This window comes from Otolemur garnettii, unplaced genomic scaffold (genome assembly GCF_000181295.1).
Source record: "Otolemur garnettii isolate 467f Iridium unplaced genomic scaffold, OtoGar3 scaffold00171, whole genome shotgun sequence".
NCBI lineage: Eukaryota > Metazoa > Chordata > Mammalia > Primates > Galagidae > Otolemur > Otolemur garnettii.
Window position 1 is genome coordinate 582,612 of NW_003852566.1, and position 21,334 is coordinate 603,945.

At 48.7% G+C, this 21,334-nt stretch overlaps 2 protein-coding genes and 2 non-coding genes across 4 annotated transcripts; 1 reads left to right on the top strand and 3 right to left on the bottom strand.

Annotated features, from left to right (window-relative positions):
* Positions 1-1,323: 1,323 nt before the first annotated feature.
* TRIM41 (tripartite motif containing 41) lies at positions 1,324-13,837 on the top strand. Its single transcript, XM_012811631.2, is given in 9 exon segments — positions 1,324-2,450; positions 8,112-8,207; positions 10,679-10,909; positions 11,415-11,437; positions 11,637-11,764; positions 12,180-12,355; positions 12,944-12,990; positions 12,992-13,005; positions 13,393-13,837. Coding segments are annotated over 9 exon segments (1,602 nt in total). The 5' UTR covers positions 1,324-1,643; the 3' UTR covers positions 13,473-13,837.
* A 1,609-nt stretch (positions 13,838-15,446) lies between these two features.
* RACK1 (receptor for activated C kinase 1) lies at positions 15,447-20,564 on the bottom strand. Its single transcript, XM_003800179.3, has 8 exons — positions 20,300-20,564; positions 19,244-19,415; positions 18,585-18,732; positions 18,273-18,368; positions 17,800-17,910; positions 17,168-17,308; positions 16,137-16,247; positions 15,447-15,548 (listed from the first exon to the last, which is right to left on the bottom strand). The coding sequence occupies exons 1-8, from the start codon at positions 20,406-20,408 to the stop codon at positions 15,483-15,485; spliced, it is 954 nt and encodes a 317-aa protein (XP_003800227.1). The 5' UTR covers positions 20,409-20,564; the 3' UTR covers positions 15,447-15,482.
* Positions 18,882-18,960, bottom strand: LOC111728589. Its single transcript, XR_002775840.1, has one exon. It is a non-coding gene; the product is annotated as a small nucleolar RNA SNORD96 family (small nucleolar RNA).
* On the bottom strand, positions 20,010-20,077 carry LOC111728582. Its single transcript, XR_002775834.1, has one exon. It is a non-coding gene; the product is annotated as a small nucleolar RNA SNORD95 (small nucleolar RNA).
* Positions 20,565-21,334: the final 770 nt, after the last annotated feature.

Below are 21,334 nucleotides of genomic sequence, written 5' to 3' on the forward strand. Positions count from 1 at the left end.
CGCTGAGCCTTCTTTCTTGTCTTTAGATGTACACTGGCTAGGTTCCAAATTCAAAGGCTACGGAACGACATATACGCAAAAGTGTCTTTCCTGTCCCCGAGTCTCAGCGTTCCCCAAAACACTGCTGCAAGTATTCTGCCACAGACGATGATGATAATAAAGGGTAGCAAACTCCTATGTGGCTCTACGTGCTAGACAACGTTCTAATCGGTTTATGTGACTTGAGACAGAGTTTCACTTTGTCGCCCTCAGTAGAGTGCTGTTACGTCACAGCTCACAGCAACCTTAAACTATTGGGCTTACGCGATTTTCTTGCCTCAGCCTCCTAAGTAGCTGGGACTACAGGTGCTCACTATCAAGGCCAGCTAATTTTCCTATTTTGCTCAGACTGGTCTCAAACTCTTGAGCTCAAGGGATCCTCCCGCCGCGGCCTCCTAGAGTGCTTGGGATTGAAGGCATGAGCCACCGGGCCCAGCTCATTAACTTGAATTTTTACAAATTCAAACACTCCAAGGTGGGAACTATTATCCTTATGTGAGTAAACATATAGACATATCAAACAGTTATAACGCCCTCCCTCTTTTTTCCACAGTTCGAGTATACTCTACTTCAACTTCTACTTTTTTTTTTTTTTACTTGGGAATGCATCTTGAAGAATCCTTCTTTACAGCTAAAGCGTTTGACTTGTCACTATTCCTTTATTGATGGGTAGTCTGGAAAGTTCATCCGAACAACCTGACAGCAACCGATTGACAATTTCTAAACTAGGTGTGGAAATGCCAACTAAGTTGGGGGAAGTTGGGAAGTCCCCGGCCCCGCCTCTAACACACTCAGAGGGACTCAAGGGTCCTCAACCACGAAGTCCGCCGTTAAAAAGGGCAGGAAGAACTTCAGTGTTCTCAGAGGCCCTCCCCTCCGCTTCCGGCGCCAGCTGTAGGGAGTCCCTGCTGCAGTCATTCGTGTCTGATCGGTAGGATGGCGCCAGGACGATGCAGTCATAGCACCAAAAGCAGACAGCCACCAAATGCCCCCACAGCTCGCCGAAGTTTGTCCCAAGTGGCGGGGGATGGGGGTGGGCGATCCTTCTGTGGTGTCTGCTGCATTCCCAGCTGCCCTGCATCACAGAGACGTGGGCCTCCACCGTCCTAGCCTATCCGCCCTGCTCCCAAGTGCCGGCTAGAGCGTCTCCTCGCGGTTTCCTGTCGCCCTGGGGCCCGGCGGGGAAGAAGGGGGCGTCGCACGAGCGCAAAGGGAACTCGCAAGCTTGGACGGCGTGCAGACGCCGGAAGTGTTGGGAGCGAGGCCGGAAGCCAGGGGCGGGGCCAGGAAGTGAGGTGGGGCGGGGGTTTATGAGGAGGCCAAGGTAGCGTTAGGGCAGATTTGCACTCAAGGCCGCCTGAGGGGCCTGGCGGTGGCGCTCAGCTCTGTCCCCTCCCCTCGCAGAGACACGATTTTCGTTTGGGAGTAGGGAACTCTTGTGTGGAAGAGTGGGTTGTCGGGAGGACGTTCTCTGGCAGCGCTTGAAGCGAGGTGTGGAAAGCCAGGGCTGGGGGTGGGGCCGGGTCGCCAGGGCGTCTGAGAGGGAAGACCCCCCCGCCCCCACCCCCCCACCGCACATCTACACTGGCTGACTGGACACTAAGATGGCTGCCGTTGCCATGACACCCAACCCTGTGCAGACCCTTCAGGAGGAGGCGGTGTGCGCCATCTGCCTCGATTACTTCACCGACCCCGTATCCATCGGCTGTGGGCACAACTTCTGCCGAGTGTGTGTAACCCAGTTGTGGGGCGGGGAGGATGAGGAGGACAGGGAAGAGTTAGACCGGGAGGAGGAGGAGGACGGTGAAGAAGAGGAAGTGGAGGCTGTGGGAGCCGGCGGGGGGTGGGACACCCCTATGCGAGATGAAGACTACGAGGGCGACATGGAGGAGGAGGTCGAGGAGGAAGAGGAGGGTGTTTTCTGGACCAGTGGCATGGGCGGGTCCAATTGGGACAACATGGATTACGTGTGGGAGGAGGAGGACGAGGAAGAAGACCTGGACTACTACTTTGAGGACATGGAGGAGGACCTGGGGGGAGAGGATGAAGAGGACGAGGAGGAAGTGCTGGAGGAGGACGAGGAAGAAGAGCTAGACCCCGTCACCCCACTGCCTCCGCCTCCAGCCCCTCGGAGGTGCTTCACCTGCCCGCAGTGCCGAAAGAGCTTTCCTCGGCGGAGCTTCCGCCCCAACTTGCAGCTGGCCAACATGGTCCAGGTGATTCGACAGATGCACCCGACCCCCGGTCGAGGGAGCCGTGTGAATGAGCAGGGCATCTGTCCCAAACACCAAGAAGCCCTGAAACTCTTCTGTGAGGTGGACGAAGAGGCCATCTGTGTGGTGTGTCGGGAGTCTAGGAGCCACAAACAGCACAGCGTGGTGCCTTTGGAGGAAGTGGTGCAGGAGTACAAGGTGAGAGAAGTCAAGTGAGAAGATGGGACTTTAGTGGGGTGGACAGAATGTAAGGAACCCGGGGTCCCCCAAAGAACCTCCTCTACTAGTGAGCTGATTCTCCTTAACTAAGCACTACGGGTGTCAAGGTGGGTTAGAATGCAGACTAAGAAGATCAGAAAAAGGTGGCTTCCTCAAAGCGAATAGCTGAAAGCCAGTGATGCCAGATCACTGGGTTTCATCTTCCCAGGAGCAAGCTACTGCTGTTTCACACTTCCACTGTCCCCAGAGTGTTAGAGTGCAAGTGACAGGTCCCTAGAGCTTCACCCTCAGTCTCATTTTCTGCTAGGTGTTTGACTGAGACAAGTAGAGATAGAAAGAACTGGGGCCCTCAGAGGACAAGGAAGGGCTCTGAGCAGTAGCATAGAAATGAGTACTAGTGTGAGACTCAAAGGCCCTGTGCTTGCTTCCCACTAACTTCCCCACCCATTCCCATCATATAGCTTGGTTCTCTACTCAAGGACTTTCGTTGTTGGGTCTTCATTTTTCTGCTGTACAGACCAGTAAAGGGGCTTTTGAGACAGAAGACCTGGCTCTGCACTTACTGTCAAATCTTGGTTATGTCTTTGAACTTGAATTTCTCCAGGATTGATAGTTAATAATTACTGGACATTTATGTATAGGCACTTTCCACAGACTGTGTCATTACAACTCAGAGCAACCCTTTGAGTTTGATGCTTTACATTTCCATTTTACGGACTGGGAAACAGAGGTTTTAAGTATTGTATGTGGGGCCATACATCATTACTAAATGATGATTATTACCGTCCCTCTCCCTGGTGTACAGTAACAACATCACCACCATTTGGATGTAGTGGTTTGACTTTTCTGACTTGTGACCTTTTTTGTTGGAGTCAATTCTGGTTTGGCTAATGTCTTGCCTCCTACTTGTGATTGTCTTTGAATATATTATAAAGGTGATCTGTCTGTGAGACAGCCAGCACACATACAAATGGCACTACTTAGTGGAGGCCTGGATGGGTTTAAAGTATGAGGGCCAGGAGGAGGAGAGCTGCACAAAGCTGTTTTGTTTTTTGACTGTTTTTACTCCTTCTGATTCCTACAGTAATTTCATTTAGGTATTATCATCATTACACCTATTTTATTTTATTTATTTGAGACAAGACAGAGTTTCACTATGTCACCCTCTGTAGAATGCGGTGAAACCTCAAACTCTCATGCATAAGTGATTCTTTTGCTTCAGCCTCCCAAGGAGCTGGGACTACAGGTGCCTGCCACAATGCCCGGCTATTTTTGTTGTTGCTGTTGTTGTTTAGCAGCCCAGGTGTATGTGGCCGGCACTGCAACCACTGAGCTATGGGTGCCAAGCAGATTACTCCAATTTTAGAGTAATGTGACTGTGGCTTCTCAGTTCTGACACAGCTAAGACAAACTTGCATCACCTCACCACAAGTAACTATTCCTTACATACAATGATTGTAAAACCTGGCCGATTGTCGGAATTACTAGGGTAGATTTTTAAAAGTACAGTGGGTTATTAGAGTTTGTGAATCAGCAGGGGTAAGAATAGCTTTAGAAAGCCCAGTCTAGCCTGGGAATCACTTGACTGCCTGTTAGGCTTCCCCCTTTTTTTTTTTTAATTTATTTTTTTTGGACAGAGTCTCATTCTGTTGCCCTGGGTAGAGTGCTATGGTGTCATTGCTCATAGCAACCTCAAATTCCAGGGCTCAAGTGATCCTCCTGCCTCAGCTTCCCAAGTAGCTAGGACTACAGGAACCCGCCACAACATCCAGCTACTTTTTCTATATTTAGTAGACGACAGGGTCTCACTCTTGCTCAGGCTGGTCTCAAACTCCTGAGCTCAAGGGATCCACCCATGTTGGCCATCCAGAGGGCAGGATTATAGGCGTGAGCATCTTGCCCAGCCTAGGCCCACATTTTTAGTGGAAGTTGTGAGCTCTGTTTTTTCCTTCCCCTTTTATATCCCCTTGGTTCCAAATTAACATAACTATCATATCATGTGCATTTACTTTGTTAACTGGAACTGGGGGTAGACTACCCATGGGGGTTTCACTGTTTACCTTGATACGGACTTGTCAAAAGCTCTTTTAACTGGATTTTACAGGTTTTGGCTGGGCCAGGTTTGAACCCACCACCTCCAGTATTTGGGGCCGGTGTACCACTTTGAGCCACAGGCGCCATCCTTAACTGGATTTTAATTTGGATTAGACAAAGTTGTTGAATGCTGGCTGGAAATCTTGTATTATTTAGGTTCTGAAGTGGGTGAGGAATTAAAAGAACTCTTAATCCCTTTTCTTAATTACTGGGCTCTCCAATTTGTGACGCCAGATACACATACTTAATCTTGACATTAACTGATCAGCAAATGTAAAATGTAAGTTTTATTATATAGAAGTAAATTGAGTGACTTTTAGGCTATTTTTTTTTTTTTTTTGAGACAGAGTCTCACTTTTGTTGCCCTCAGTAGGGTGCTGTGGCGTTATTGCTTACAGCAACCTCAAACTCTTGGGCTCAGCCTATTCTCTTATCTCACCCTCCAGAGTAGCTGGGACTACAGGTGCCTGCCTCGATGCCCAGCTATTTATAGAAATGAGATCTCACTCTGGCTCAGGCTGGTCTTGAACCTGTGAGCTCAAGCAATCTCATCTACCTCGACCTCCCAGAGTGCTAGGATTACAGGTATGAGCCACCACACCTGGCCTTAGGCTTTTTTTTTTTTTTTTTTGGATGAGTCCCACTTTGACGCCCTTGATAGAGTGCAGTGGCATCATAACTCACAGCAAGCTCAAGCTTGTGGGCTCAAGTGAGCCTTCTCCCTCAGCCTATCAAGTAGTGGGACTACTGGCATCCATCACAACACCTAGCTAATTTTTCATTCTTTTTTTTTTTTTTAGACAGAGTCTCAAGCTGTCACCCTGGGTAGAGTGCCCTGGTATCACAGCTTACAGCAACCTCAAACTTGGGCATAAGCGATTCTTTTGCCTCAGCCTCCCAAGTAGCCCACCACAATGCCCAGCTATTTTTTGGTTATAGTTGTCATTGTTTGGCAGGCCCAGCTGGATTCTAACCCACCAGCTCTGGTGTATGTGGCTGGTGCCCTAGGCACTAGAGCTACAGGTGCCAAGCATAATTTTTCTATTTTTAGTAAAGATGGGGTCTCACTCTTGATCAGGCTGGTCTCAAACTCCTGAGCTCAAATATTCCATTCACTTCAGCCTCCTAGAGAGTTAGGATTACAGGTCTGAGCTACTGGGACTGGCCTACTTTTGGGCTATTTTATAGGCAGGTAGTATATATGTATTTTTTGTTTGGTTGGTTGGTTGGTTGGTTGGTTGTTTTGTTTTGAAGACAGAGTCTTACTCTCGTCCAGGCCTAGCTCACAACAACTTCAGACTGTGATTAGGAAGCAGTCTTCCTATGTCAGCCTCTTGAGTAGTTGGGATTACAGGTACCCACCACAATGCCTGGCTAATTTTTTTGTTTGTTTGTTTTGTTTTGTTTTTTTAGAGGTGAATTACAGGGTCTCCCTCTTGCTCAGGCTGTCTCAAACTCTGGAGCTCAAGGGATCCTCTGGCTATGCTAGAATTAGAGGTGTGAGCCGCCACATCTGGCCTGTTTCATTCTTTTCAGATACATATACTAGCAAGCACTGGCTTGATATACAGTATTGTTTTGTAGAAATATTTCTTTATACACAAATAGTATATAAATAAACCTCTTAAACAAATTTCCTTGAAATTTTTTTATTAAATATTACTGTATTTGTATTTTTGCTAATGAATTTTTTTGTCAGCGATTTAGGAAAAATATTAAATGGTAAATTTAAACATAGATTCTGAATTAATGGAGTAGAAATTGACCCTAGACAAATAGAAAGTATTATCAAAAGGTTACATTTTGTGGGCGGTGCCTGTGGCTCAATGGGTAGGGCGCAAGCCCCATATACCGAAGGTGGTGGGTTTGAACTCGGCCCTGGCCAAACTGCAACAAAAAAATAGCCAGGCGTTCTGGTGTGCGCCTGTAGTCCCAGCTACTTGGGAGGCTGAGACAAGAGAATTGCTTATGCTCAGGAAGGAGTTTGAGGTTGCTATGAGCTGTGATTTCACAGCACTCTACCAAGGGTGATAAAGTGAGACTCTGTCTCTTTAAAAAAAAAAGAAAAAAAACGGTTATATTTTGTGTAATATATGCTATTTTCATATTCTGGATTGACTGTAATTTCACTATTACTGTAATTTTTTTCTATGACCACTTATCCTGTGCAACAACTGTCTTTTCTACCCTGATCAATAACCTCTTTAGGGCAAGGGTTATTATCAGGATGTCACTGGCAGCTTAAAGCCTAGATTAAACACTGGATAACATGTACTGATGCTGATCTCACTCTAAGCTGAGGAAACTGGAAGCATGGCCAGCCTCAGGTCACCTCACTGGGTCCAGGCTTGAGCTCTTCTCCCTAGTATTCCTCAAGGAAAAAGAGGGAGAAAGGCCAGTGTAAGACATACAAAGGAAAAGAGCAAGTCAGGGCTTATTTCACCTATTCTGGTCTCTAACAGTCCTTTAAAGAAAAAGATTTGGGTAAACATTGTTGGAACACAGAGCTTACATCCTGTTGGCTGTGAAAGTTATAACTTTAGGAATTCTGAGAGGGTTTTTGTTTTTGTGTTCCTTTTAGCAAATAACAGCATGGAAGAGAAAGCAGGTGGGCAGAGAAAACTACAGAAATTAAAATAAGTGGGGGCAGGGACTCCACAGTGTCCTGGGGGAGGCACACTTATCGATTATTGGTATGAGGGTAGTGTATACATTTTATTTGATATTCCTTGGGATCACAGAGGAAGTTGGGAGGTGGGGAGGGTCAGAGCTGTGGTCAAGGAGCTGGGTTTTAGGAGAAGAGTACTTTGGACCAAGTGGAGAAGGCCAGTCTGAGGCAGAGGGAACACATAGGATTGTACTGAGGAAACAGCAAGTAGTTTTCTGTGGCTAAACCTAAGAGTCTGTGTGGAAGTTGTGGGTTCAGGAGATAAGGCCAGAAGTGGAGGGTTGATATCTTAAAAGTGGTCAGGACCACTGGCTGTTCCTGTCGTCAGATAAGGAAGGTAGAGCTGTCCATCTCACAAGTGGTGTCTAGGTCCCCTGAAGAGGAGACAGCAAAGATCTGTGAAAGGGGTAGTCAGTTTCTGTAGGTCCTAAGAGGAGGGAGGTCCTTGGGGCGTCAGGAGGAAGGATTTTTAGCACAAGCACAAAATCATCAGAGAAGTATTTAGAGATGAAAATCATGGGGAAGATTGACTATGAGAGGGCAGGGACCAATGGCGGGGACACTGGTATGGAAAAACTCAGTATGGTGAGGGCTCAAGTCATGTCCACCCCAACTTTGAGTGTGGGGCTCTCTAGTCTTAAGGATCCCACCTTTAGAGACTACCACAAGGCTTCTTCATGTCAATACAGGGAGGTTTGGAGGCCCCTGCTGGAAGAAGAAAGGGGAAGAGGGAGTATGATGGTCATTTGATACCAGTGCTGTGGGTATCAGGCTTTGAGCCCCAACCTGCTATAGGAAGGATTAGAGAGGTGGGCTCTGAAGGAGCCGTTGCCTCTCCCAGCCCCCATTGTCTAACTTTTCATTTCCCATTCCCTCAGGCCAAACTACAGGGCCACGTGGAGCCTCTGAGGAAGCACCTGGAGGCTGTGCAGAAGATGAAGGCCAAGGAGGAGAGGAGGGTGACAGAGCTGAAGGTAGGCAAGTATCCCTGGTAAGGGCTGACTGATCCTGTGGTTAGGGAAGGAAGGTAGGGCAGCCCACTCTCACAAGTGGTGACTAGGTCCCCTGCAGAGGTCCCACACCTGTGAGTGGGGTAGAAATCGTCTCCAGGCCCTGTGGAAAGGAGGGCCTTGAGGGTCAGGAGGCATGTTGGTTCCTAGGTTCCAAAATGGAGAGTATAAACTAAGGCCTAGACTGGGGGGGTGGGGGGGGTCAGGTGTTGGCCCAAGGCTTTCTACCTGGATACCTCAACCCAGAGCCTTAAGAAGGCAAGGCAGATCTCCATAGCAGCCATCAGAGAAGCTCCTGGGTCCCAGAACAGATGCTGGCGGTGGCAGAGCAGCCTGAGAGTGAGAGGAGTGTTGTCTTGGGACCTCTTGCTCTGACTGAGGACGAGCCCAAGCATCTTTGGTAGGAGGGAGGAATTAGTGAATATTAGCATTGCAGAGACTATCATAGTCCAGTGTTTCGCAGCTCTTCTCTTCATTATTGCTCAGCTATTCCCAAGGAGTCTTTTTTGGATATTTTCTTCAATGTTTGCACCTGTTGAAATGCGCTGGCACCGTGAGTTTCAGAGACCAAACTAGCACATCCTCTTTTGTCCCTCTTCCCTTCTGGCACTTGCCTCCCTGACCATTGGCTGGGCTTTGCCATCCCAGGGCTTATGCTCATCACTACCTACATGTTAAGGCAGGCATCCTCAAACTATGACCTGCGGGCCACATGCAGCCCACCTAGGACTGCCCATCCTGCTTAGCTGCTGACTTGTCCCGGGGCCCGCAGTCCGGCCCTCCAATGGTCTGAGGGACAGTGAACTGGCCCCCTGTTTAAAAAGTTTGAGGGGCTCGGTGCTTGTGGCTCAAGTGGCTAAGGCGCCAGCCACATACACCTAAGGTGGCGGGTTCAAATCCAGCCCGGGCCCACCAAACAACAATGACAGCTACAACCAAAAGATAGCCGAGCATTGTGGCAGGTGCCTATGGTCCCAGCTACTTGGGAGGCTGAGGCAGGACACTTGCTGGAGCCCTGGAGTTGGAGGTTGTTGTGAGCTGTGATGCCACGGCACTTTACCCAGGGGCTCTGTCTCAAAAAAAAGAGGACTCTGCCAGGCACTGAGTGGTAGAATCTGAGCCTAGGAGCAGGGTGGTCATCCTGCCTTTGGCCAGCTGACCAAGTTGATGCTTTTGGACTCTTTGGGGTACAGAGAAAAATGTGCTAGCATCTGAGTGTCACTGGGGCAGAGAGTGAAACTTGTGGCTGTTTCCCTCACTCCTGGCTAGCCAGGACCACCAACCCACTCTGACCTATTTGTTACTCTTTGTCCAGAGAATGTCTGCAGCTGGTAGTAACATGATAAAAAATGTCTGACTACCACCCAGGATGGCCCAGACCAGGCAAATGGAGTGGGACTGGACAGAAGTGTTTTCTGTTACAGGATATTAAGTACCTGTATACCCTTGATTTTACCTCTTGGCCCAAAAAGCATAAAATATTCACCATCTGGAACTTCACAAAAAAAGTTTGGTGATCCCTCATCTAGGGGGTTTAGATGACTTAACCAGAGTCACTGTGACTAGAGGTATAGTCAGGACCCTAACTTCATGTTTTAATTCCTGAATCATATATTCATTTCATTTCAAAAATTCTTATTTTTTATTTTTTGAGACAGTCTTACCATGTCGCCCTCAGTAGAATGCCATGGCGTCACAGCTCATAGCAAACTCAGACTCTTGAGCTCAAGTGATTCTCTTGCCTCAGCCTCCCAAGTAGCTGGGACTATAGGCGCCTGCCACAATGCCCTGCTATTTTTTTGTTGTAGTTGTCATTGTTGTTTAGCAGGCCCTGGCTGGGTTCAAACCCACCAGCCCCGGTGCATGTGGCCAGTGCCCTAACCACTGTGTTATGGGCACCAAGCCCATTTCCAAAATTCTTACCTGTGCCTACTCTAGTTGGTGCTATGCCAGAATCCAAGGACACTATGGCAAACAAAGACATTCCCAGTCCCTGCCAGCGGGAGCTTATGCTGTAGCTGGGGAAAATGTTAAAAGATATTACAGTGTAAACACAGCATTCCAGTGTTTTGTGTGCCATGAAGAGATATGGTGGTATTTATGGAGATGATCCTGATTTAGATCTGTAGTGGGGAGGGAAGGCTCCTCTAGGAATATTTAAGCTTAGACCTGAAGGGTGAGTCAAAGTAGGTAGGCCAGATGGAGAGACGTCTTCCAGGCAAAGGTTTGTGAATTTGGTACCAGTGAATTTGGTGGTACTTGGTAAGGCCAGGAGGTAGGAAAGGAGATGGGGCTTCTTCCCACTCCCAGGTCTTTGTTGGACTCGGAGAATGCAGTGCTCCTTTACTTGGATTGAGAGGCAGCAGGTACAAAGCTAGAAGTTTATCTTCCTGAGTGTTGAGGTGGTATCTATCATCCCCTTTGCATCATTCCAGAGCCAGATGAAATCAGAGCTGGCAGCTGTGGCTTCAGAGTTTGGGCGTCTGACACGGTTTCTGGCTGAAGAACAGGCAGGGTTGGAGCGGCGCCTCCGAGAAATGCATGAAGTCCAGCTGGGGCGTGCAGGTGCGGCAGCCAGCCGGCTTGCAGAGCAGGCTGCCCAGCTGAGCCGCCTGCTGACAGAAGCCCAGGAGCGGAGCCAGCAGGGGGGCCTGCGGTTGCTCCAGGTGAGCACTGTCCCCCCCCTTCCCCCTCCCTGTTCCCCCACCACCCTCATCTCCCCTAGCACCCTATGTGGCTCTGTCAGGCAGTACTTACTAGACGCCTGTCCAGAGCTGCCTGTTTTCTCACTGGGAAAAACCCACAATAGTTTAATCTGAAGACCAAAAACATTTTTTGAGGCTGGAGACAGAGTTAATGTCCATGTGGTCTGTGTGACAACCCAATGAAAGGCAGGAAAGTAGAGTTGTAGGGCAAATGAGGGTTGAGAAGTCATACTCTGAAAATATTATTTGGGGCCTACAGCAAGTGAGATGAGTTAGGTGTGATGAGACAAAGGGTGCTTGAGAAGGATACATGTTTTTTGAGGGCCTTGAGGGTGCTGCTTCTCCCTTCTGTTCAAGTTCAGTCCTTTCTCTGGCTGGAGACTGGGGGAAAGGAGCTGTCTCTGTGCAGCTGACACTTTCTTTGTCTCTTTCTCCCTCTCCCTCTTTTTGTTTCTGTTATTCCCAGGACATCAAGGAGACTTTCAATAGGTGTGTTCCCACTCTTTACCCTTTGTGACCCAGTGGCATCTGGTTGCCCATCCCTGCCTCTCTTGGGTATCCCTCTCCTCTCCTTCCTTTCCCAGGACCTGAGTTTCTGCCTCCTGGACCCTCCTCTCCTTCCCCCAGCTTCTGCTCTTTTCTTTGGGAATATCATGGTCCCACCCCCTGCCCCATCCCCTTCCTCCAGGTGTGAAGAGGTACAGCGGCAGCCCCCAGAGGTCTGGTCCCCTGACCCGTGCCAACCCCATAGCCATGACTTCCTAACAGATGCCATCGTGAGGAAAATGAGCCGGATGTTCTGTCAGGCTGCGAGAGGTAGGGAGGTCACCTGTACGACCTTCCTTTGCCTTTTTTCCCTTCACACACCTGAGATTGGGTCCTGCGGGAAGTTGGGCCCCGGGGGCAGTATGGGGAACCAGGATGGAGCAGCTAATCTAAGGTTTCTAGCCAAGGGTTGTTGGTCCTAGCTCGGGTAGTTTTGAGACAGTGGTGTGGCAAGAAGAGCCAGAGCCAGTGGGCAGACCTGCCAGGTGTCCTGGGAGCAAGAGTAAAGAGACAGATGGAGACCATAGGAACCTGGGGCCATCCTTTAGGGTGGTGTGAGGAGCCAAGGGGAGCTGGATAAGGGGCAGGTGGGATGGACAGCAGGCAAGGCTGAATCTGTGGAGTTGGCTGCTGATGGGGAACAGTTGTTCCAGTCTGGGCATATTTCTCCTCCCCTCCTCCCAAGTGGACCTGACGTTGGACCCAGACACGGCTCACCCGGCCCTGATGCTGTCTCCTGACCGCCGGGGGGTCCGCCTAGCAGAGCGGCGGCAAGAGGTTGCTGACCATCCCAAGCGTTTCTCGGCTGACTGCTGCGTACTGGGGGCCCAGGGCTTCCGCTCTGGCCGGCACTACTGGGAGGTAGAGGTGGGAGGGCGGCGGGGCTGGGCGGTGGGCGCTGCCCGTGAATCAACCCATCATAAGGAAAAGGTGGGCTCTGGGGGGTCCTCTGTGGGCAGCGGTGATGCCAGCTCCTCACGCCATCACCATCGCCGCCGCCGGCTCCACCTGCCCCAGCAGCCCCTGCTCCAGCGGGAAGTATGGTGTGTGGGCACCAACGGCAAACGCTATCAGGCACAGAGCTCAACAGAGCAGACAGTACTAAGCCCAAGCGAGAAACCTCGCCGCTTTGGCGTGTACCTGGACTATGAGGCTGGGCGCCTAGGCTTCTACAATGCAGAGACTCTAGCCCATGTGCACACCTTCTCAGCTGCCTTCCTGGGCGAGCGAGTCTTCCCCTTCTTTCGGGTGCTGTCAAAGGGTACCCGAATCAAGCTCTGCCCTTGATCAGCCTGCCACCCGTGGGGGCCCCTCTAGTCAGCACTAGGGGGACGGGTGGTGGTGGAAGGTGGCCCATTTAAGTTTGGGGGCCCAAAGGCTCCTCCCACTGTTTGTTACTGCTATGCTTCCCGCTCCCCCTTGACCCCAGGCCCCTGCTTCTCCCTCTAGGAGCCTAAAGAACCCTCCTGGCCTCCAGCTCGGCCTTCTCTCACCTCCTGTCTGTCCAACAGGTCTGCATGGGTCCCTGATAACGAGAACAGCTGCCTGGCCTTCCCTCCATGTTTGCCTAGCCCAGCCCAGCCCAGCCCAGCCCTACCCTGACCTGGGGTCTGAGGAAGGGAAAAGGGGAGATAGTAATTCATTCCCTAACTTCCTTTTCCCCACCCCAACTCTTCAACCTTGATGTCAATTCTAGGGCTGGAGGGTTTGGCCAAGACTCAACAACATCCCTGTTCAAATTCCATTTTCTGATAACAAATTTTAGCTAAGAGATTTGGAAGCTGTTTGGGGGAGGCAGGCTGGGCCAAAGGGTAGAGCTGGGAAATAAAAAAGTCTACTCTCCTGGGGAAGGAAGGATTCTAAACTTTTCCTTCCATCCCCAATTTCTACCTCCATAGACCGGCCAGAATTTAGCTTCAGTGAGAGATCTGGAATGGTCGCCATGATCGAAACTACATACCATTACATCACCCAATAAATTATTTTCTCCCCCTTCCCTTTGCCAGCACTTAACCTAGGAGCAAAGAAAGCTCTTTCCATCTTACACCCCTCCAGGTGTTTTAACTGCCAGGCTCCTTTTCCCCCTTTTATTCAAATGGAGTTGGCTTTTCTGTTTCCAGCCGCTCCCCATGCCTTTAGTTCCATTTGGCAAGCCCTGAAGGGGAGCCTGGGGACAGGGGTTTGGGTCCCCAGGAGAGCTTGGGCATAATCTATTTTTCTAATAATCCCTTGCCTTGTCACTTGTCAGCTTTTGTCCTCTGCTTTGATGGCTGAGGTAAACTCATGTTCTTGGGGAAAAGGGAAGGTGGGTTGTGTTGTGGAATAAAATGTTTATTTGCTTCTTTTGTTGAGTCCGTTCCTCTAGATGAGCAGGAACAAGCTGTACTCAATTCAAACTTACCCAGAGCAAGCCTATCCCTCCAGTGAGAAGCATGAACAGAGAACTGGTTAGTCTCATTTCATCAGGCATTATCAAGGATTGTAAATTATCTACCCCCTCTTATTTGAATACTTTGCACCTAGTTTCTTTCCTGGACCGTTCAGCATTCTCTTGATTTTACCATTTCCCTTGTACCAGAGCTTGTAAGTTTTAGAACTGAAGCTCCTGAAGAATCTCCATACACCTAACTCGTAAGCCCAGGCAAATCCTTGGAACATCATTGTCAGGACATAGGTGGTATTATCTGCTGAAACAGGCCAAAGGCCTGAAGACCACTGAGAAACCTGGAAAGTAGGGCACAATACAGACCTTTAATCCAGTACAGTAGTTTGACTCAAGTACTGTGCCTCTCAACCAAGTATTAGGGCTATTCCACTCATGTCTGGCTGAAATCTAAAATTACATGGCAGTTAGTTGTTCATAAGGCATTCATCCTTAATTATGACTAAAAGGTGAAGGCTGACCCAACTGTTTGGAAGGGCCAGTTTTGATTATGAAAATGCTCCTAGACCATTCAGAACTTATAATCTAATTATTCATAGACTTATAAAAAGTGATTAAGCACCATTTCTTAGACTTTGCTTGCCTTGAAGATTAAAACCTACCCCCCAAACATCCCATATTACTCCATTTTGATCTAAGCCCCAAGAAATTACAGGACATTTTCAGGAGCTTACTAGTCCTAAATTCACTGCAACCATGTTGAAATGGTCCCTCTCATGCAAGAACTTTCCCTGGCTGGCACCTGTGGCTGAAGCGGCTAAGGTGCCAGCCACATATATCTGAGCTGGCGGGTTCAAATCTAGCCAGGCCTGCCAAACTACAATGGTTGCAACCAAAAAATTATTTTGTGGCAGGTGCCTGTAGTCCCAGCAATTTGGGAGGCTGAGGCAAGAGAATTGCTTAAGCCCAGGAGTTGGATGTTGCTGAGCGTGATGTCACAGCACTCTTCCTAGGGTGACAGCTTGAGGCTCTGCATCTTTTAGGCTCGGTGCCTGTGGCTCAGGCAGCTAAGGCCCCAGCTGCATACACCTGAGCTGGCAGGTTCAAATCCAACCTGGGTCCACCAAATGATAGGTGCAACCAAGAAAGTAGCCAGGCATTTGTGCCAGGTGCCTGTGGTCCCAGCTACTTGGGAGGCAGAGGCAGGAGAATCACTTGAGCCCTGGAGTCAGAGGTTGCTGTGATGCCACAGCACTCTAACCAGGGCAACAGCTTGAGGTTCTATCTCAAAAAAAAGCTTCCCTAAGCTTCAGGTAGGTCAATTGTACTGGAATGTAGGACAGTGCAGGTTTGGGAAACTGACCTCCCATAATGTCACATCCAATGCACCCAAACCCTAAGAAAATGTACATACAAACCGACATTTTTACCCCAAAGCCCTGTTTACTTTATCATCAAGTTTCATCCCCTAACTTCCAGGCTGCCAGTGTCTCAATGTTAAACTTCTTAATCTGTAAGCAATGTAGACAGGATGGAGCCTCTTTATTGGAGAAAAAAATTTTTCCAGAAGTCAGACAAACCAGTTTTTTATTTGTGCCATAACTTCTAGCGAGTACCAATGGTCACCTGCCACACTCGCACCAGGTTGTCCGTGTAGCCAGCAAACAGAGTCTACAGGAGAGAAAAGACAGTAATAGGTCAGCCATGAATTCTGCAGTTCCCCTAGTGTCAGTAAAGGCCTTTCTTTTTCTCCCATCACTTCAAAAGAAAGAAGCCCACAATTCTAACTACCAGGCTGTAGATGGTGATCACATATTTCTAGAGGAAGAAACAGCCAGTGTTGAGAATCCTGACATTTAAAAAGTGGTCAAATGAATCAAGGTATAAACTGAAGGGTGATAACAACTGCCCTCTACATCACAACCTTCTCTCTGGGTGGTCAGAAACACACTGACATGGTTAACTAGGTCGTACTACAACCTGGCTAATCTTGTCATTTACTTTATATGAAATATATTGCTCTTGTGCCTGGCACACTAACAGTTGAGAGGGAGGCAAGCTGGGGGACATAGTACCTGTAGCCCCACATACTTAGGAGGCTGAAGTGGGAGGATCACTTAAGCCCAAAGAGTAGGTGGTTACATTATCAGATCACTGAACTCCAGGCTTTAACAACAGATAAAGGCCTCCATCTCAAAACAAAAACCAAAGACACAAAGAGGGACAAAAGTTGGCGTCATGAAAGAGCAGATCACTTACCTGACCATCAGCAGACCATGCCAGAGAGGTGCACTGAGGTGGCTCTGCCTTGCTGCTGGTACTGATTACTTCTTGCTTCAGCTCATCTACAATGATCTTGCCCTCTAAGTCCTGGGAACAGGGCAATATGGAAAAACACTTTTTTTTTGCAGTTTTTGTCTGGGGCTGGGTTTGAACCCACCACCTCCGGTATATGGGGCCAGCGCCCTACTCCTTTGAGTCATAGGCGCCCCCCCTGGAAAAACAGTCTTGGCTCGGCGCCTATAGCTCAACTGGCTAAGGCGCCAGCCACGTACACCTAAGGTGGCGGGTTCGAATCCCCAGCCCGGACCCGCCAAAAACAACAATGAGGGCTGCAACCAAAAAATAGCCGGGCGTTGTGGCGGGCGCCTGTGGTCCCAGCTACTTGGGAGGCGGAGGCAGGAGACTCGCTTGAGCCCAGGAGTTGGAGGTTGCTGTGAGCTGTAATGCCACGGCACTCTACCCAGGGGGACAGCTTGAGGCTCTGTCTCAAAAAAAATAAAAAAAAAAAAAAAAAAAAAAAAAAAAACAGTCTTAACCACACTTCTACCCAGGACAGAGGTTCTCTCTCTGAAGCCCTTCTACAACTCAAGAGTCTTAAGAGGCTGATTTTGCCCACAGGGGAAAGGTGGCTATGCCTATAAGGCATTTTTAGTTGCCACTGTTAGGAAGGAAAGAATGGTTTGTTACTGCATCTCAAGGGCACATGCTAGATAGAGATGAGTAACACCCTGAAGGGCACAGAACATCACTAAACAACAAAGGATTATCCAGACCAAAATGCCAATTACACTGAGGCCAAGTAAGCTGCTACACATGGACATCCAGCACTCCAAATCCCAACTAGGAAACAGAAACCTTGCTGGCTCTCTACCGACAGGTGAAGGTTAGCCACTTACTCAGGAAGCATGGCTCCTAGCTGGGAGTCAAGACGGCATCCAGTGACCACAACACTGCCTAGGCTCACCCTGTATACCAGGCACTCAGTCTGAACCACAGCCCACACTCACCCAAATCTTGATGCTGGGGCCCGTAGCAGCACACAGCCAGTAGCGGTTGGGGCTGAAGCACAGGGCATTGATGATGTCCCCACCATCTAGCGTATAAAGGTGCTTGCCTTCATTGAGGTCCCAGAGCATGGCCTGGCCATCCTAGACAGACAGGTAGGGTGAGTCAGGGCAGCACAACCTCTTCCAGATGTCAATTCTACCCATCTCAAAATTCTGTCAGAATCCATTCTTTGTACCCCGAGCCTCTTGAAGGCTAATGATCCCAGGACCAATATTTATTTCTGTATGCCTTTCCTTTAATGCAGGACACCTCACCAATCCTACAAGAGCCAGCACAGTTAACTAGGTGGCTCAGGGCCTGCAATCCTAACACTCTTGAGAGGCTGTCAATTACTCTAAGAAACACAACTTTAGAGAAAACAGTCTTTTTCTTTTAAACAGTATGACTTTATGTCATTTCCAGAAACCAATGATCAGGAACCTATTCTTGGATTGCTATCTCATTATCCTCCTATATCAACCCGACTAATTCTTCAATTAATCTGTCTTTTTATCTTATGTTAGCTAAAGACAAGTATTCTTCTCATGATACCACACCCTATTAAGTAGGAAGACTTCCGGCTCCAAAATACCTTGCCTCCAGAAGCACAGAGGGACCCATCTGGCGAAACAGTCACTGTGTTCAGATAGCCGGTGTGGCCAATGTGATTGGTCTTCAGCTTGCAATTAGCCAGATTCCACACCTACATGAATGGAGAGGGTTGACAGGTGAGGAGCCTAGTTCTGGATCAGGCAGATCTAGGATTTGGGCCCAACAAAAAAAGTGCAGCACCTTGTTTAAAAAGTATTCCTGGATTGAATACCCGTTTATCATCCCATATGTAACTAAAAAAAAAAAGGTTAAAGAACTTGCCTTGACCACTTAAGGACAACTGAGATTAAGGTAAGTACCAAAAGCTGTGTGGTGACCTATGAGAACATTAGTTACTTCAGACACAGAAGAGGAAATAAGTTGAACTGAAGGTATCTACAAAGCCTTCCAAGTTGGAGCCTATAGGAGCACATTCTGGCTGGTAAAGGTCCCACGCCCTGACTCAAAGCTCACCTTAACCAGCTTGTCCCAGCCACAAGAGACAATGATAGGGTTGCTGCTGTTGGGTGAGAAGCGGACACAAGACACCCACTCTGAGTGGCTCTCATCCTAGAGAATGGAAAGAAAGTAAGGGAAAATAGTCCTGCCCATTGAAACTCTAGACAACACACCCCACCCCCTCACCCCACCAAGTGAGAGCCCTCTGATGTCAACAGATCTCTTTAATTTCCTGATAAGACTTAAAATCCCCACTTAAGGCAAAGATTAAGGAGGAAGGGGAGAGAGAACCTGAACACATGCCCTCTGTCCATGGCTGCACTTTACCTGCACCGTGTATTTGCACACACCCAAAGTGTTCCACAACTTAATGGTTTTATCTCGGGATCCAGAGACAATCTGCCGGTTGTCAGAGGAGAAGGCCACACTTAGCACATCCTTTGTATGGCCTACAAATCGTCTTGTGGTGGTGCCCCTGAGAAGAAGGACCTGGTCATTCTCCAGACAGACTTTACAAACACTTTCTTGTAAGATCATTTTCCTGACCTAGTCCCAGTCACACTGCATCACTCATAAGACCCAGGGAAGTGACTCTGATCACAGCAAGCCCTTAGGATGCCAGAGAATCCCTTCAGAATTGCAGGACATGTCCTCACTCCCACGTGGGGGTTGGCTGACAATGTCATCTGTCATCACCAGGACCCTCTATTCCACCTGCCAATTGCCCATCCAGAACAGAACTCTCAAAACATTCAAACTACTGCATCTGGCAAAAATGTTCAACCAGACTGCTCCTCACAACAATTCCAAGTCACTAAATAAAGGAGTTACTAGAAAAAGGAAGGAGACCCAACAGCCACACCTACCTTCTGTAGGTGCTTTGGCTTCATAGTCTGGGATAGACCCCATTTCCCCTGGGCACCCCATCTGCCTCCTTTCTGCCCAGGTTTCTCCCACTTCCCCAGAACAAATGAGCAGCTACTTGCGTTGTGAGGTCCCAGAGGCGCAGGGTTCCATCCCAGGAGCCTGAGAGTGCAAACTGGCCATCTGAGGAGATGACCACATCACTAACAAAGTGGGAGTGGCCCCGGAGAGCACGCTGCGGGATGCCATAGTTAGTCTCATCTCTGGTCAGCTTCCACATGATGATGGTCTTATCTACGTACAGGTAAAACACAAAAGGAAAACAAATGAGGAACCCTGTAATCCATTAACTAACCTACCAGGTTAGTGAGGACGTCAAGGTCATAGTGAATGGGTCAACAAAGAAAACAAATTAAGGACCCTAAGAGAGCCGGAACAGGAGGCTACAAGAGCAGTTACTAGGCAAAGACCGAGTGACTCACTATCCAGAATAAAACCGTAAGTAGAGCTAAACCATACCCTGAGAATTTAACTCAGGTACCAGAGAGCATAGATACTCTTTCCTAAGACTCAGACTAATTCAGTAATTATTTGAGGGCCTCCTGTGACTACTTCTGAGGGGTGACAGAAACCGAGTAATTAATGCTAGAAAAGTCACTTTATGCACTACAGGATTGGATACAGTAAACGTGCCACACTCCAGTTTTATGAGTAAGAGCCAGACATGATCCCAGTGTCGGACAATTTTAAATAGTGTGGAAGCAAACCTCCAGACGCAGTCAGGTACACAGGGAATGAGAGAACCGAGGGTAGGAAGGGCAGGCCCAGAGGAGAGTCCAGAGGCCCCATGAAGTCCACCCACATCCCACCAAGCTGAGAACCGGGCGGCAGCTCAGAAACAGCCTCTGGATTTCAGCACGGGCAATCAGATGGCATGTTAGGGTCATCACCGCTCCGCCCGGCCCACAAGTCCCCCCACAGTTACATCTGCGGAACGACAGGCAAGAAATAAATAAAAAAGCCCCCACTTCTCTAATCCTCCCAGCAGTTACAGGTTGATTTATGGCTCAGCGTCCTCATCTGCAATGTGATTCACCAACTCGCGCGTTCCAGGCCCAGCCACGCGACACACGCGTTAACCCTTACCTCCCAAATCTGTCCCGCACCCTAGCCCGTACCTCGAGAGGCGGACAGTATCATGTCCGGGAATTGCGGGGTAGTAGCGATCTGGGTTACCCACCCATTGTGGCCCTTGAGGGTGCCACGAAGGGTCATCTGCTCAGTCATGGTGGCGGTGGGTGCGAGTGTCGCCTCAGCGACGAGGATGGCAACAGATAGCTCAAAGAGACAAGCACCACGACCACTCCAGCCGAGGTACTAAGAAGAAAAAGAAAGAGCGATCCCCCGCAGGAACCGGAAACACCCGCCCGCCCAAGTAAAATGGCGATTCCCATGATACACTTCTGCTCAAAATGGCGGCGCCCTTAGTGCAAAGAGCCAGGTGAGACTGCGTGACGTTGTGGTCCCTTCCGCCACGCAATATGATTTGGTAGCACTGTACAAATACATTACGAAACGAGTACGTTGGAGTATTTACAAATCCTCCTCAGACGATGATTTAGAGCGTGATGTAGAAGGAGCAAAAGAGGTGAAGCTTACATTCTCGGAAAGATTAAGGTGACCAGATGTCCCAGTTTTGGCGGGACAGTCCGGATTTTTAACAATTTGTCCCACGGCGTTTTAAAAAAAAGTCCCGATTTTTGGAAAGAATGCACAACAAGCTAGGGAACAGCAGCACAACGGGAAGGGAATATACGGTTTTCGGCTGCTGAAAAGGTTAATGTAACTCCATTTGGGAATAAAGAGGTCAATGTAACTTCATTTGGAAATGAAAAGGCTAATGTAAACTCCCTACTCCCCTCCTGGGCAAGGTCGCCCAGGTGGACCGGCGCCCTACTCCTTTGAGCCACAGGCCCTGCCCTATGAATAATTTTTTTTAATGTATTATATTTGTAAGTTGTACTTATGTTGAAATTAAAAATATATATATTACAATACTATTTTTGCGTTCTATGAAAATTTTTGTTGCTCCATATAGACCAAATTTTTAATTAAGAACACACACCACCCCCTCCACCCCCCACCCCCACCCCCGATAATGGGGTCCCGCTTTACCAATGTTAAAATCTGGTCACCTTACCTTTGGCTGAAAG

Coding starts and splice junctions, on each gene's coding strand:
- RACK1 (XM_003800179.3), bottom strand. CDS start 20,408: ATGACTGAGCAGATGACCCTTCGTGGCACCCTCAAGGGCCACAATGGG. Junction 16,248..17,167: donor GCCCCAGCATCAAGATTTGG/GTGAGTGTGGGC, acceptor CCCTGTTCCCAG/GACTTAGAGGGCAAGATCAT. Junction 15,549..16,136: donor CATGGTCTGCTGATGGTCAG/GTAAGTGATCTG, acceptor TCTCTCCTGTAG/ACTCTGTTTGCTGGCTACAC.